Source organism: Platichthys flesus, chromosome 2, assembly GCF_949316205.1.
Source record: "Platichthys flesus chromosome 2, fPlaFle2.1, whole genome shotgun sequence".
NCBI classification, from domain to species: Eukaryota; Metazoa; Chordata; class Actinopteri; order Pleuronectiformes; family Pleuronectidae; genus Platichthys; species Platichthys flesus.
In genome coordinates this window covers 24171153-24188199 of record NC_084946.1, presented here as the reverse complement: position 1 = coordinate 24188199, position 17047 = coordinate 24171153, and the positions used below count along the sequence as shown (strand labels likewise).

Genomic DNA, 17047 nt, shown 5'->3' with positions numbered 1-17047 from the left:
AAAGAAACCCAGATATGGTGCACAGGGCTCAGCCTCTTTCTGCTGCACAGTCGTTCTCCCTGTGAGCATTAAGGACAGATTGGCTCCTCAGCGAGTCGGGGAGTTGTTCTGATTGATCACAGTCGCTGGGTCCTGCTTCCTGGATCAGACTTTCTCAAGGTGATCTGTGCCGCTGTCTGTCGGCTGGTAACAGTAACAGCATTCCAAGTAGAACATCTCTTAACAGCGTAAATATCACGTCGGAAAATTGTGAGTCAAAACGGTCACCTGGGAGAGAACAAGCGCTGCCCTGACACTAATATATTCTAGTTTGAGGATGAAAAGAATCTCGGGTCCAGATGAGATCAGAGGTTTTTTCTCCGTCCGTACTAACACGACTGAATATGCAGATCAAACGACCACAGGGCCTGCCGCTGAAAACAGGAGGCAGGTTGTCAGAGTTGCCGAAAAATATTACAAATGAGGAACAGCAACGGTGAAAAGTAAGACCAGGAAGTTCTTTTCTCGGACCAATGACGAACTGTTCACACCGAACTCCCGCCACATGTAGTCCGGTTAACACTGGAAGGAGCCAATCAGGAGGTGACTTGTCGTGAGTGTGGAAGGTCTGACCACACAATCTGAAACAGGGTCAGCCGCCTTTCTAAAAGTCTCTGTTTTAGGTGATGGAAATCTCCAGAGTATGTGGGTGCCAGATGTAAAGACAGCTGGAATTTATTTATCATATTATTATTTCCTTGTTTTCAAATCTGCTGCTTATTCTCTTGACCAACCATAAAAAAAAAGGTCTGTCTGGTGCTATTACAAATATTTTGTCTGACTCACAGCAAATATTAAATTACATTTTTACTTGACGAATGAATAAACAAGACCCTGGGATCCAAATTATATTCAATTGGCTTCGGTCAGAGAGAGTTCTGATATGTTGCATCAGGTCTCATGTGTCAACATGTCTACAGCCTGTCAGTGATTTCTATGGTGAACTGGGAACATTGAGAAACGAGTCAGATTGGTTGTTCTCTTGTTAGTCCGGATCCTGGTCCAATCCCCTTGGACTGGTTTATTTTCAAAAAATATTATGCAAAAATCTACAGATTATTATCATAGTTTGTTGGTAAAGGTATATTTTGGACTTTTAGATTGAACTGGTCCTTTAAATAGCATTGCACGTCAAACCACTTCAGTCTCCTGTCAAATCTTAAGCACAAGAAGCAAATTAATTTCATCTGACTTATAAAAAGCTTTCACCAAAAGATAAATGTTCATAAGAAACAAATTGCCCTCTTCTGGCACTTTATAAAGAATAATAGTGTAAAAAAACATTTGATCTGGGTCTAGAAAGCAGCACAACCTTGACCGACACATAAATGATAAGTGGATGGTACAAGTGTTTAAGAGAGATCATCAATCTGCCCGGAGGGTCGAGGTGAAACAATCTTTTAGTGCTCTTTTATGTTACATGTGGAGATTTACCGAGTTCTAAAGGTGTCCTCGAACACATCAAACTGTGGACACTCTTTATGTCTTGCAAGGGAAACAGACAGTGACCTAACGCCATGCCTCATGTCACAGCCAAAGGACAAAGAGGGCAAGGAAGAAATACGGTTATTCAACATTTTGCCGTTTACTGACCGGGCAATCCATTGACTAGCGGGGGCCTGTCGTCATCGTCCTCTTCCTCGGGGACGGCGCTGTCCTTCCGGTCCATCTTGCTGACCGAGGTGGTGCGCTTTCTGGGAACGTCACCGACGTAGTCTTCATCAAACAGGACCTGATCCACCAGGTCAGGCTGCACCAGGTTGGGCTCGGCCGGAGGTTTGGGGGTCCCGTAGAAGTTACCTTGGAGAGCAAAAGATGGAGAGAGGAAGAGAAGAATAGAAAGAATGAGAGACTCACTCGTTAAGTAATGTACACACTAATGGATTAGGAGGCACAGGAGAGAAATCTATCATGAAAGAACTAGAATAACCGTCCTGCGGTTGTGTGGCTCCGCAGAACAGTGCAATTCCAGTCCACATACATTCCAGACACATATGAGGTCACTGTAACCTTTGACCTTTGCTTACTGAATTATAGTCAGTTCATCAAGTGACAACTGGTCAGAATTTGAAGAAAATACCTTAAGGCAGATTTGTGATTCAACATCAAAAGGCAGAAAACATGTTTTTGGAGGTCATGAAGACTTTGACCATTTACCACTCAAATCTATTCAAAGAATTTGTGACATTTGAAAGAATTCTCTTGAGGCATTCTTAAAATAATATGTTCATGAGGCTAAAAGGGTTTATAAGGCCAATGTGACCTTGACACATCGTGACATCCCGTTCACGCGGCAAAACAAATGGGGTCTGAGAGGTCACAGCGACCTTGACCTTTGGAAGTTGACCACCTTGAGTTCAATGAACCTTTGAACCATATTTGAAGAAATGACATCAATCCTCTAAATGACACACTGACACTCACGGTTGACTCTTTACATGTTTCAACGGTCTGCTTCCTCCGCATGCTTTCCATGTCTCCTAACCCCCCTGCTTTGTTTTCTATTGATAACCGCACCACGGGCCTGTCATGACTCATGTAACAGTAAAATCCCTTCGCTTGGAATTAGCCGGCAACTAATTACACTGATCATTGAATACAGCAATTATCTATCTCTCTGCTTGCTTTCTTTTTCTCCTAAAGACGAAAGAACCTTGTGCAATTGATAATAATTATTCTGTTAGATAACAGTAGAGTGAGAGAGAGAGAGAGAGAGAGAGAGAGGGAGAGAGAGAGAGAGAGAGAGAGAGATGAGGGGAGGAGGAAGAGGGGGTGTGGGTATAAGAGTCTGTTAAATGATTTGCTCATTTAGCCAATGGAGTGATTCATATATGGCTGGTGAGCAGTATGTGAAACTCAATTTAGTCACAGAATAAAACCCCCATTAGGATTATATATATAATATGCATGCTAATTTAGATCTGTACCGTGCGTTACCATTGTTTGTTTGCTAAATGCCTCTCTGTCAGACGGGCTCAGGCAATAATATCAAATGAATGTTTTCGCAATTAATTTGTAAGGTCAAATATTTACGAGGCTCCTACGATGTGCGCTCAACAGCTGGAGCGTGCTCGGCTAAATCGCGATTTTATAATTAGATTAATTAAAGAATAGGGACAGGAGCCACTGGGAAATGGGGGATTTTCAGCAAATTAATTAGCCTCCGTAAACTTGATCTTATTTTCATTTTGGACCCAGCTGTCTGTGGGACCTTTGATGTGCTCAAAGCATGAAACATGCACACATCACAAATGCTACGACTGTATAAGAGCAACATTTATCGGCTCAGATCTTTTTTTAGCTCGGCACAAAGGGGGAAAGCTGACAACAGCACGCATGCCAGGGAGAACAGAGGGCTCCGAGGAAACATCAGAGTCATTCCGGCAGCTTGTCGGCACGATACAGTAACACCACAGCAGTTTTTGGGGTGGGGGGGGGGGGGGGGGGGGGGGGGGGGGGGGTATATGTGAGCCCATCTCGATGCCCAGCCTCATCTCCTCGGGGCGGGACAACCACACAATGCACAGCTAACTGGGTTAATGCAGCTACTCATCTTCCTCAAAGCAGCGGAAAGGTTGAGGAAGAGGAGGAGGAGGCCCGGATGAAAGCCTGCCCCCCCCCCCCCCCCCCTTGTCACTTGACTTGACTGTTTACGAAGCAACACTCGTCCGCATTTGTCAGAGACGTCTTCATTAACACTGGGGGGGGGGGGGGGGGACGCTATACCTCTTACATACACTTACAATACTTACATACACCCCTGATAAATGTGTGATGCCAATGTAGAGGTGTGTGTGTGTGTGTGTGTGTGTGTGTGTGTGTGTGGAAGCAATGCGTCGGCGGAGATGTGTGTCACTATTTGCCGTTACAAATGGAGGGAAGCATCGAAAGCTCATGGCGGCGAAATCAGCGAGCGGTAATGAAAAGACTCCTGCTGTCAAGGACACTATGCATGCGCTGCTCAAGGTCACGAGCCCTCTTTCATCCTGACAAGATCGTGAGCAGACTGCATCCGCCCAGTATCAACACATCACTACTACTCTCTGAATCCTGTACGCTCCCAGTCACACCCACTATTATCTCCAGGTTTAAAAACACCAGGGTTAAAGTAGACTTCGATTTGGCTGAATTTTGTGTCCCCGTGCAGTTTCCTGTTCCCGGCAGCTGTCCCTCCAGTCTCGCACTTCACTGCCCTGGACTCTCCAGTTCCTGTGAAAGAGTGACCCAACCTGAACCCGGGAGGCGCTGAGACAGAGAAGGGCCCTAACGTCCAGAGAGAGTCGCTCTGAGGCGCAGATGGCTGATGTCTGCTTGGCCGGCAGCCCCGGACCCTCCGGACCACCGTGGTGCAGCCAGGATGTACCCGAGCAATCATGGAGCAGCCTGGAGCCCCACACACACAGTCCTGCATGTGTTTGGGTGAAGGTGACAGACTAACAGGGTCGTGACTGACAGGATCATTTAGTAAAGAGTCGTAGAGAGGGTGTTTAAGTTGAATCTGTGTGCAGTGCATCAAATGACGCCCATAAGATATGTTTTAAGGAGAGAAAAACTGTACATGAAGCATTAACATAATGAGCATTCAGGCAAGTCATCTGGGACTATTAGAGAGACCATTATGATTAGCTAAGAATCCCATTAGCTTGCTACCGTGAGCACATCTCACTTACTGTGCATTTATAAACTGAGGGGTAATTCATGAGCTCCACACAGATGGAACACGGGTCATGTGACCAGGACGGGAGGACGCCTGCCCTTGTTTATTTTCCGGTTGTTCAAAGACAAAATAAAAGGCTGCGTTTTGAAGCACAAGTCAAAGGAGTTAATCCCGTTCCTCCATCCGATTACTCACAGCTCCTCTCTGAGTTCAGTGTATTGCTGAGCGATCAACCCGCAGCCACAGTGCAGCCGTGGAGCGCTGGAGTGCTGACTGGGTTTCTGAGGAAGTGGCGAGGAGGGGAGCTCTATCAGAGTGCTCAGCTCTCTCACAGGGACGGCCGACTGAAACCTTCCAACTTTGGAGAAGCTAATCCACACAACCGAGGAGCTCAGCAAGCATCTATAGCAACACTCTCTCTCTGTTATATGCTCTTCCTCGGTTTTCTCTCCATTACTTCCTCTCTGCCCAAAGTCAACCTCTCTATACAGGTGTGAATCCTGCCTGGCTGCGGCTCAGAGGAGCTTGTGGGCGACTTGGCAGCTCTTGAAACTTGATCTTCTCGTTCTAAGATGAGCACCGAAGGACACAAGGAAGGGCAGGCTTTGTTTTGTGTGGATGTACGGTTGTGTGTCCGTACATGTTCCTGTGCACGTGTTGCATCGAATGTCACCGGCACTGTGCAACAAAGAAGAGGGCAAGAGGACTGGCACCTTATCGCAGGGATCAGTGACTGTTGGGAGGAACCTGCCTCAACAGGCCCATCACATTTCACGTCAAAATATGCACTTCATCACCCGTGAACACACAGACACACACACACAGACACACAAAACTTCCACGGATACACGGAGGCAGCAACACACTTGTGCACACCCAGAGCTGCTCTCAGCCTTAAGGCGCTTTCTCTCTGAATGAGGATTTGACTTTATCTTTTAATTCTCCATCATACAGGAAGCGCGAGATGCGGCTGAAAGGGAACAGGGAGAACGGCGCAGAGAAGGTCCATTCACACGACCAGAGCTCGCCCCTCCATCACTTAGAGAAATCCTGTCCCATTTCACAGCGGCTCGGATTTGCTGGGAGAAAGAATGAGCTTAAAGAGAGCCGTAAGTTTATCATATTATTGCCATAATCATCGGGCAAAGTGAGAGAAATCCTCCGACCAATCCCCATGTGACACAAATACTTTGCTGCTGTCTGAGTTTCAGGGACCTCAGAATGCAGGGCAAGGGCTTATGTTCCCCTGTGGCACAAGGTGTAAGAAATTGTAAACATGTGGCCGCTCCGTTGCTTCCCAACTGGAACATCCCTCATTATGTAAACTTCTTACAGGGGAGATATTTAATGCAGCTACTTGCTGACAAACATACCAAAAAAAAACTGTTTTCAAAGCAACACAAGGGTTTTCATACCTTGGAATCAGAGCTTAAAAATAATTTTGGATGGTACACAAACTTACTATAGGGAGAATAGAGTGTCTGTCTTTTCCACAGCGCCCCCTGGCTGCCTGAAACAGCACGAGGTAACGCTTGGGTACCGCGCTGGAACATTGCGACCTGCGTTACGACATTCGTCAAAAAAGTGACCTCAGACGAGATTGTTTGAGGAAACAAAGAAGAAGAAAAGAGTAATGACCAAAACGAGAGTGAATTTTGTAGTATTTCAATCGTAGGAGAGAGCGAGAAGAGGCCCAAGGATCCAGGACATTGTTGTTAGTAGTAGTAGTAGTAATAGTATTAGCTTGTTTCCTTTGTCTTGGGCTTTTCTGTTTGCTTGATGTTGGGATTTTTGAGTGAAGTTATTGACTCTTTAGCCTTAGAAGTCAGGTAAACCCGTTTCAATGATTTTTTTGGCTCTGTTTAAACGTTTACTGCCAGATCCCAAAACCCTTGTCAGCTGACGTGTTTCTTTAGCTTCTGAAGTTACCAGTTGCTCGTTTCTTCCAAATCGACTTCTCCCCAAACGTCCGTGTGTCCTCTTTGTATTTAAAACAGTGAATTACGCATCCCACCTGTAACGGGAGCCCGAGCACAGCTGAGAGCGAATCATGCATCGTCTCACTTTATTCAAGATAAGTGGGTTACTGCTGAGGGGAGGGGTTGGTTGTACTTTAAACTGCTTCTAAAAGTTCAAGACTGGATCCTTGTTCGGAGCCGATTCTTGGCGGTTGTTGTGTCTGTGCGAGGAGCGAGGGAGAGGAAAAAGGAGGAGGCTGGTTTATACCATGAATAAAGCATGAGTTGAGAGTAAGAACACAAGTGGAACCTCCTGATGTGTGACTGTGCAGCCAGCCGGCGGGATCAGCAGGTTGACTGGTTTACATAAGGTCACCATCAGGTGCTACAGCTGCCTGCATGCTCACACAGTACAGTGTGAATACTTACCATGGGCTGTGTTCAAGACCGGACCAAGAGGTGCTGACACAGACTCAAGGAAACAAGGGTGAGTGTGTAAGTCGATGCAAACACACGCTCTGCACGTGTTCATGTGTGTTGAATTCACGCATACATTATTTACAATAGCTTTTTCTTAAGTGATGTGTAGATAATCCATTTGTGTGTTGAATTTTCAAGTATTACTATCACTGTCACCAATATTTAGTATTTAAATTTATTTTCATTTTCTTGGTAACATTTTGTACATGTGGCTGGGGCTATTGTTACAAAACCCAATTCCCTCCCGGGGGCTCATTTTAGCATTTTTAAAACATGTAGTATTTTAAAGTCCCCACTGGGATTAAGGTTTTCAGTTATAATGGTTAATTAAAAGTCCCACCAATGTGATTACCTGAAGTACCTTAATTTTGAATCGCCCTAGAAAACTATATCTTCATGAGATATAAATCCCAAAGGGCAACAGCACGAGTTATATTCTAAGATATTCAGCACAAAAAGTAAATTGGAATATGTGTATTTAAAAAATGTAGCCACCCCGTCGTTCAAAAACCCCGAGAAGGATAGTCATCACGTTCATATCACTAGTAAAGCTGAAATTGTATTTTGCAATGTTAAATAAAATTCTGGTTCCACCGGCTTATCCGGATCATTCCAAAAATGGGTTCTTCCAATAGTCATGCCTTCACCCATTCACAAAATAAAATGTAAATCTCTCAGCCGCCCATTCTACACACAGAGAGGAGAATCTGACCAGTGGAGTTTATCTCAAGCTCTGCTGCTAATCTGACTGTGACTTCCAACAAGTCTTTAATCAGGTTTCACTGATCAATACATTTTGTCCCCCCCTTGTCACATTTCATAAAGGGAGGCTGCGCATTATGAGGACTGAATATTGAGCTTTCACTCCATTACACAGAGCTGTCAGGCTGAATCATGTGGTTAGGAGAGTGCAGCCACACACACACACACACACACTGGGTTTTTAATAATAACATCAACACTGAGGTGATAGGTACCATCATAGGTGCCGCTCTCCAGGAGGAGGCCACTCTCCTCCAGGATCCGGAAGTCTCCCACGTCGATGAAGTTGTAGTCGATGCCGGGCACCTCCCCATCTCGAGGAAGCCGTGTGGTGCCTGAACAAAATGAGAAAAGAAAATGAATCAACACACGTGTTCCACTAAGCAGCCTGAGTGCAAAGAGATGGAACAGGAGAGCAGACTTTAACAGAATAATGGATTTACATCGTGCAGTGCTTTTAGGATTTTTCTCTCGTTCTGAACTCAACTCATCAAGTGAGATACAAACAGGTTCAAGGCTTTTCCCATTTTTCACACATCAGGTAGCAGCGCTCTGCCGTGACCCCGGCCGCCTCGTGCTGCTGCTCCAGTGTTTTATTTATTTTATTACTTTTTAGATTGAATCTCATTTATTTATCTTTCATGATGCAGGTGTGTGGGCCCATTTGTATTATTTATGGCTGCAGCATGGGTGAAGAGCCCAAGACAAACTTTCCACTGTGGGACAATCAAATTTATCCAAATCCCAAATCTTGGAACAAAAAACAAAAACACAACCATTAAACTCAAGTTCAGTGTTGAACATATTCGTCCTGTCTTACAATATCGCAATGAGATGTTTGACATAATAAGTTCGACTGCTGAAGTTTGACTTCACTAGTTTGAGTCAAATCTTTAAACGTAGAATATGTAACTTTGGCCACTAGGGGTCTCTCAATCCGAACAATGACAAATAGCTGGTTTGATGGTTTCATTAGGCAGCGGAGGATCATGGGAACAGTGCCGATGTCCATGTTTATGAATGAGGTAACATATAAAGGTTTGATTCATGTTACGCATCAAACAACGATGCACAATCATGTTCCATTTCCAGCGAAAAAAATTGGTCGAAGGTAAAGTGGAATTAATGAAACCTCCTGTTAGCTTGAATAAAATTGGGGATTGATCTGGGTTGTTGGAAACATTTGGACAATGTAAGTACACAAGTCAACAAAACATTGTTTAGGTTAGATTTGTTTTATATTAAGTATCTATCTTTAAAATGTCTGTTAATATGTATTTAAATCTGTTTTGTTTTGATTTGTGTGTATGACTATTGAAATCTATTTTATCGAATCTAATTGTGTGCATTTCTATCAGTTTTGTCTTAAGTGACTCATCAGTCAACTGTGAAGCACCTTGAGCTGCGATAACTTGTACGACAGGTGCTATACAAATAAAGTTTGGTTGACTGACGCAGAGGATTCACTTTATAACAACGTCTTTATAATCTCTCTCTGTGCAAGACAGACTTGGTGGATGTTAAAATCGTAGGGACAAAACCCCCCAAAAAAGAACTTGGTGCCATCCTGTGAATCATGAATAATTGAAATCGGCTTGCGGAAGGGGGGGGGGGGGGGGTAATTCATTAATTTCATCCATACGAGTAACTGCATTAAAAAGTTATAATTGCGATGTTCTGGATGACAACATATCAAATGAAGGAAAACAGTTGAGGTGAATCCGGGTTATGAAACGCGATGAACGCGACGTGTTGTGCAGCCTCCTGGTGCGGATGAGTTTCACCCAGGCCCATGGAGCGGAGAGTCAATGCAAATGACACCAGGCTGATCTGAGTGCAGATTCTGCTCCTGCGGTGAAGCCACAGTCTGTTTCGACACTGATGGGAGTTCTCTTCCTCCCAGGATGAATATCCACCAGGCACAAATGGACACCAAATGATTGCATTAGCATGAGGATTATGTAAACCGTATCCCATGAATAAGTAAGTAGGGCCGTGACACGATTGCACTCAAGGCTAATTAGGTGGTGCGCCACCAAACTTGTAAACTCCCTGGAAATAACCGCAGCCGGACAGGAGGGACGACAGTGGCTGCTTGCTGCCCGGGAGGCTGAACAAAGTCCACAGCATGAACCGATCATCTGAGCCACATTCCACAGCAATCCCTGTCACCTAAATGTACTGTCACCAATGGTTATGGAGCAAATACATCCATTCAAGCGGCCCGGTGACTCGTTCTCAGGGTCATGGGGAGGACAGGGGGGGGTGGAGTGCATGAAGAAGTCTTTGAAACCACCGGGGCAGACCATCGGTCGATTGCAGCGGTCTAACGTAAATAGTAATTTATATTCAGAAAAACAGGCAATTTAAAATCTCAGATCAACCCTATTTCAAAGTCAGAGGAAATCAGAGCAGGAGCAGCAGCATCACAGGAGGCTGCAGACACACACAGAACAAACCCCCCACTAACAACCAAGCCAGTCAGAAGCAAATGGTGGATCAGGGTCAGACTTTAATGATTAAATATTCAATCCCTTCTGCAGGTGATGAGATCCTCAATGTGTCTGAACAGCAGCAGCTTCATTCATCCAATACGTCCATTTGCTATTCCGTGAATCCTGGAGCCGAACCCGACTGATATTGGGCGAGAGGAGGGGAACTGATCATCAGTCACCAACAGGGGAGCAGCAGGTTGTGGTTTCATCCATATTTGTTTTCTTGCATGATTAGGAAGAAACACCTGGACGGATTACCACGAAACCTGGTGGAGGGATGTGGTAATGTGCTGAGAGTAGAACCTGATATATTTTGGTGCGGATCCGGATCAGGGGTCAGATCCGGCAATAAGATCAAATCAGTTTTATTGTTTTTTGAAAAGAATACACATAAACAACTCAAACCTGTTGGGAGGATGCAGAGGAAACCCATGACATAATAATAACTTCAACTTTCTTAAACACTTTTACCCTTTTTTGACAGTTTTCCCAACAAATAATTCATATATCTTGATGAATAAATATCCAACTTAAATATCCATGAAAGTGTCTGATGTAGTGCAGCCTGACTGAATCTGAGGGGACTGTTGAGAAATACTCATAAAGAGTGTGTGTCTGTCTGTGTGTGTGTGTGTGTGTGTGTGTGTGTGTGTGTGTGTGTGTGTGTGTGTGTGTGTGTGTGTGTGTGTGTGTGTGTGTGTGTGTGTGTGGGTGTGTGTATTCCACTTCCTTGGCAGAAGTATGCCGTCTTCAACAAAACCATTACAGACATCATCAGACAACCTTAAATGGTAAATTCCGGCACAACTATGACGGAATCTGAGGAAACTGGTTAATGCTTCTCCTCATCGGATTTCCTGACACTTGTAGACTCGGCTCCAATTAGCAGGGAAGCCGCTCTGCAGCCTGTGATAGCCCGATGGCCTATTAAGTGACTTTATGTTGCCGTCCCCTTTTGTTATTCCGCCCTTATATTTTCACCCTAATTGGCCTGTGACAGTTTCCCTGCCCCCCGAGCAGAGGAGGAAAAAATCGGTTTAAAACAAAACTAAAAAACCATCAGAGCCCTTCCACGCAACGCCTTGGTACCACAGCTTGTGTAACCAGAAGCAGTTCACACTGCATCATGTGTGAGAACCGCTGCTGCTTCTCATTACCAACTTGTCTGCCTGCCGGCGTTGGCTCTGGTCCATAAAAAAAATGTCCCCTGTAGCCCAATTACTTGAGCCACAGTTATGTACCTGACAAGTATCTCCCTGAGCCATCATCCTGGGCGTCACACCGATATATATACCATAAGCCTCCGATTGTGGATCAGTCGCACACGATATAATGAGGCCTCGCTGAGCGTTCAGGGTGCAGCTGAGTGAGAGCAGCAAATCCCTTAAAGCAGAACTTTGCACCGTCTCCCTGTGATTTCCTTTGCAGTGCAGACAATGACACGTTGGAGAAGTCTTCAGATGAACTGTCAGACGCCCGCTCGCTTACACAAAACATGTTTATTGAGAGAGAGCAGTCGATCCACCCGAGTTAATTAAACCAGTCGAGAGAGGAGTTTGTATATGGAGACGCTTTATCAAAGAAAGCAACGATTTTCTGTCACAAACAAAGTTTTACACACACAGTGTCGGTTAATAGTGCACGAGAGGCGGCCGTGCACAGTGTTTGGTGCAGCTACGTTATTATAGGAAAACCAGTTCGACATTTTTCGGAAAGACTTGCTCTCTCGCCCGGAGGCAGATTAGATTAGAGGATCAATACCAGTGTTATAGCCGAGCAGTAAATATGAAGCTTCAGCCAGCAGCCAGTTAGCTTGGCTTAGCGTACCGAGTGGAACAGCTTGTTGCCCCATGCAGACCTGAAATCTGCCAAGAAGCCCCAATACCCACTAATGAACCTGCCAGAACAGCAAAATGGCAGTTCAGAGTTTTCTTTGGTTTTCCAGACCTGGGGCGACAGAGTCTTTACCTTTAAATCAGAAACTGCACTGAACCTTCAACTGTTATAACATTCAAAACTCAAAAGCCACCTCATCTGAACTGCTTTTAATGTTTGACTATGACTATGTGTGTAATATATTTGTGATGATAAATATGTTATATTTGTAGCTACTAACTTCTATCGGTTTTTTTGTAATCATGTAAAATGTCTTGAGTGTTGTTAAAAGCACTATACAAATATTATGTATTATTATTATTATTATCAACATTATTATTATTTTGATTATGTTTATTTGATGTTTAGTCTTTTTCATTAATTATTTACAAAAGGCAATAACGGGGGGGGGGGGGGGGGTTGTATCCCAGGTGCAATCTTTTAATAAACAGAAATCAAATAACAGTATTACAGATATGTTTTATAAAAGTTATTCATGATTCATGAATTATTAAGGCTGTGGTCACTTCAAGCAGATATTGGTCACTAAACCAGCACCGTAGCATATTTGCACTATTGCACGTAATTGCACTATTTCTTCTTCTTCGGGTGTATATGTATTTATATATATTCAGATATATATATTGTATTTTCTATTTTAAATTTTTGATATTCTATTTTATTCAATATTTTTTTGCTTGTAATATTCTGAGCATTGCTATAAGAAAGCCTGTGAACAAACAATTTCATTGTCAGCGACTGCTTCCTGTTATCGTTGTGCATTTGACAATAAACTCTTGAAACTTGAAAATTGGTGAATACATACATGAACAAAATAACTGGTCACAAGTATTTTTCCTACAAAATGTATAAACTGGACCACATTAGTTTCTATAGATGAAAGTATCGTCTCTTCGGAACAATGGGAATCTATTCGTTAAAATGTAAAAAGACTGTGAACTGAGGCTGAGTCCACGTGCGTCCACACACTGGGCTGAAACTAATGTGGACTCCAGCTCGTGAGGTCTGAGGCCCTGTGCTCTGCTGAGACCTACTTACTGGAACCCCCTGGACTGAGAGAGGATGTCACGACGGAAACATTAGAGCTACTCAGTCAGAAAAGGCAGGCCATGAATTTAACATTGTGAATTTGTGCAAAGTTTTTATATTGGTTAAAAACAAAATGAATAAAGATGGCTCACGGCTGTGCTGTCGAAATGGCGAGAAAGAAAAGAGGGGAATGTTTTTTGGCAAATGACAAAGGCGAGGTCTGCCACCTGGGTGACTGTGCCGCTGTTATGTGCAGCGCTCTGTACCTATTAACATTTAACAAGAAATACTAAACAACTTATTTACAACCTTCTTCTCTTTTATCCTAAAATACAGGAGCAAGAGGAGGAGGAGGAGGAGGAGGAGGAGGAGGCTGCTGATATGACAACAGCATCTGTCGGAGTAGAAAGGTCACAGATTCCGTCCCTGCATCACTTGGGCATGTGTACCTGTGCCAACAGAGTGTGTGTAGCAGAGAGATAGAGCGCCTGTGTGAGATCAAACTCTTTCTGCCCATCTCTGATCTCGGCGGGGAGTCCAGGGACGGCACGTGACCCTGGGCTTCGCCGCCATCTCAGAGAAATCCTCCTCCTCCTCGTCCTCTCCGGGGCTCTCGGGAGCCTCCACAGTGTTTTCAAAAGAAATCCAGATATGAGATGTAGCCAATCCCCCAGAAACCCAGAGAGGGAGACTCAAGGATTTACCACCGCCCACCTGACCACAAAGACGTGGCTCCCCTCTGTATCTGCTCTGTCCTTCGTCTTTTAACATGAACTACCCAGGACTGACCTAAAAGTAGAAACTAATACTTTTCATTTTGGCCGGTTCAGCAGAATTGACCCTGAGGTGTTGCTGGGACACAGATCAGCAGTGTTGGCTGGTAGTTAACTAAAGTGGACGACTGGCACAGTGACACAAACCATCTCTGCTAATCCTCTCGCTGCTTGTGTGGCTGTCAAACACATTTCGGGGATAAATTCCACTTCAAATATGCTCATTTACACCGATCTATGTTTTTATTTATCCTGTGGCTGCTCCTTCCTCCTGCCTTGGCTACTTCCACCCGAGTATTGATTTCTTACCCTTAGAAAACGTCCATTATTTGGGGCACAGCTCCTAAAAGATGAGGAGTCGAGCCTGAGCCGCGTGTTTAGAGGGCTGGAGCTGCCATCGAGGAAAATAAATGCGTTGAGATGAGGTAGAGTGGATTTCGGGAGTTGTGAAAAAGAAAAGCCCATTACTCAAAGAGCAGCTTGTCTGGTCGCTGCTCTGCACTGTGTTAAATGTCAGCTCAGCCGGTTTTCTGCCTCGTGTCCTGCATCCAGAGAAGATGGTTGTATCTTTGCTCCCACCGAGTTGATCCTCCCAGATTTAGAATTTCAAACTTGCATTGTCTCCTCCCAGTGAAAAGGTCCCCGGTTCGAATCCGGGGTCTTTCTGCGTGTTGGCGTAGATTTTACTAAATTAACCGAAGGTGTCAAAGTGAGAGTGACTGGTTTCTTTGTAAGCTGGCCCTGAGATATACTGGTGACCTGTCCAGTAACTCGCCTCTCGCGCAATGTCAGTGGGATTATGGGCAGCACCTCACTTCAGCCCTCAGAGGATGTATAGATAATGGATTAAGAGATGGATAGAAGGATAGTTAATACTTTGAAGGACAGGTATGTGCAGTTTATATTAATTTGGCTGATGCCAGAGCTCAATATGGGGTCAGCTGAATATATAAATAATAAACAGATGTTTTAACTATTTAAGGTTTAAGTCTTGATTTGTTTTATCTTTTGGTTTTTGTTGAATTTTTAAAACTTTAGAAAATAAATTTCATTGTACAAAACTCAGCACAAGTAAGGATGCTAGGTTGGTGCGTAAATGTTGAATACAAGTAAAAAGGAACACATTGCACTATATCATACAGATAATACAACGTTATATAGAAACATATATATAATATACTATATAAAGTGCCATAGTCAGCAGATTGCAAAGGCCACATTAGTTATTGATTTCATGATGTACACAACAGAGAAAGCTGCATTCACAAGGAAAAGCAGAGTAAACCAAGCTGGGAACAGAAAGGGCAGGGAGAGGTAATTGAAACAGAGAAAGAGCGAGTGTGAAACAGAGAGGGTGAAGGATGGGAGAGTGACAGCGGGCGAGTGACTGATGGAGGTGCCGTCACCGTGCGAGTCCCGGTCTCCTGCTCATTAAGACGGTAATTCAAGCAGGGGATTAGAGAGCCAGAGTCCTGCAGCGAGCCCACTAGCTGCCGGTGATGGATGGTGACCGGAGGCCGTAAAACCTCCAAGAGAAAGCCACGTTCGGGGCGGGAGCTAATATGGAGGTTTCTGTACAATGTGTGTGTGCAGGGAGGCGTGTGTGTGGGTGTGTGTGTGTGTGTGTGTGTGTGTCTGTGTGCATGGGAGGCGTCCTCTGAATGTGTTGTTGTAGCTTTCTTAAAATGTTCATCCACTGACACTGACCTGAGATAGTTAAAGTGCTCCTGAACTTCAAGGTGAACTAAACAGTCCATGAAACAGCAAAACTCCCGATGTGACTCACAGGTATATGATGAAAGAAAGAGGGAGAGCGAGAAGAGAAGAGAAGAGAAGAGAAGAGAAGAGAAGAGAAGAGAAGAGAAGAGAAGAGAAGAGAAGAGAAGAGAAGAGAAGAGAAGAGAAGAGAAGAGAAGAGAAGAGAAGAGAAGAGAAAATAAGAATATTCCCTCCCCTGCAGAGTGAAGAAATGAAATATACATGAAAGGTAAGCAGCTTATTTCCTGAAGAATTTCACACTTGTGCTTGCGAGGTCCCTCTGAACACGACAGAGCGACTCCCAGTCACCGGGGGGGGGGGGGAGCAGAGACGCTGCTTGTTTGTGACAGTGCTGTGCCTAGGAGTCTGTCATCGCCCCAGGAGCAGTCGCTCTACATATGACTAAAGCCTTGACTCCACTCGATGACGGCGGCAGCAGGACGTGGGAACTATTCAGGCCAACGTGTAAATCACTGAAGTTTCAGAGTTGCTGACACACGCTGCGTCAGAGTGCCGTCTTCTGTTGAGGTGATTTGAAAACAACTTAGATTCAGGCCCTTAGAAGAAACTCCACCTTTTTAAATCAATAATCAATACAAATAAACAGAAATTTCGAAATGTCAATGGAAGCAGACACATGCCGTCCACTTGAAAAAGTCTCAAAAAGAATATGGAGTTCTAAATTTAGAGACATTTTCACCACTGCAGCAAATAATCTGCATTCCTGCAAACCCACGCAATCCTTACCCAGGATGTTGATCTGCACGTTAACTGCCCTAAAAGCCTTGATGCTCTAATTTTAGGTAATTTTCATGCTTTCATTTTTCAAAAATATGACAATATTTAGGCTCATGAACGGGCGTCAGGCTGAGGAGGAGCGTCGGGCTCTCAGCTGCAGGGAGGTGACTTCTTACAGTTTGCATGGTAACAGCAAACTGGAGCCTACTGATGCTTCAACGTCATCCACTCTGTTATGCAGCAACCTGCTCACAGACCATTATATCAGCAGCTGCTTTGTAGATCTGACTCTTGATTTAAAAAAGAGAAGTAGGAAGCAAATCAATGAACCTGCTCAGCTCCTCCTCAGTGATTCCAGACAGCGCGCGGCTCCCACTTTTTTTTTTATTTACCGCTTTATAACTGGTCTCGGCAAAGAACAACAGTTTGCCACCATACGGCGTGTTGGCGAGGGGGGGGGGG

The 17047-nt window shown here is 44.4% G+C and overlaps 1 protein-coding gene across 2 annotated transcripts in view; it reads right to left on the bottom strand.

The window, feature by feature from the left end:
- Positions 1-17047, bottom strand: part of LOC133970389 (membrane-associated guanylate kinase, WW and PDZ domain-containing protein 3) — a 130254-nt gene that overhangs the window by 30750 nt on the left and 82457 nt on the right. For both annotated transcript variants that reach the window (XM_062407191.1, XM_062407199.1), the window contains exons 3-4: positions 8112-8231; positions 1633-1839 (exon numbers count right to left, since the gene is read on the bottom strand). In XM_062407191.1, coding sequence (XP_062263175.1) covers positions 1633-1839; positions 8112-8231 — 327 coding nt within the window. The remainder of the gene's footprint in view (positions 1-1632; positions 1840-8111; positions 8232-17047) is intronic.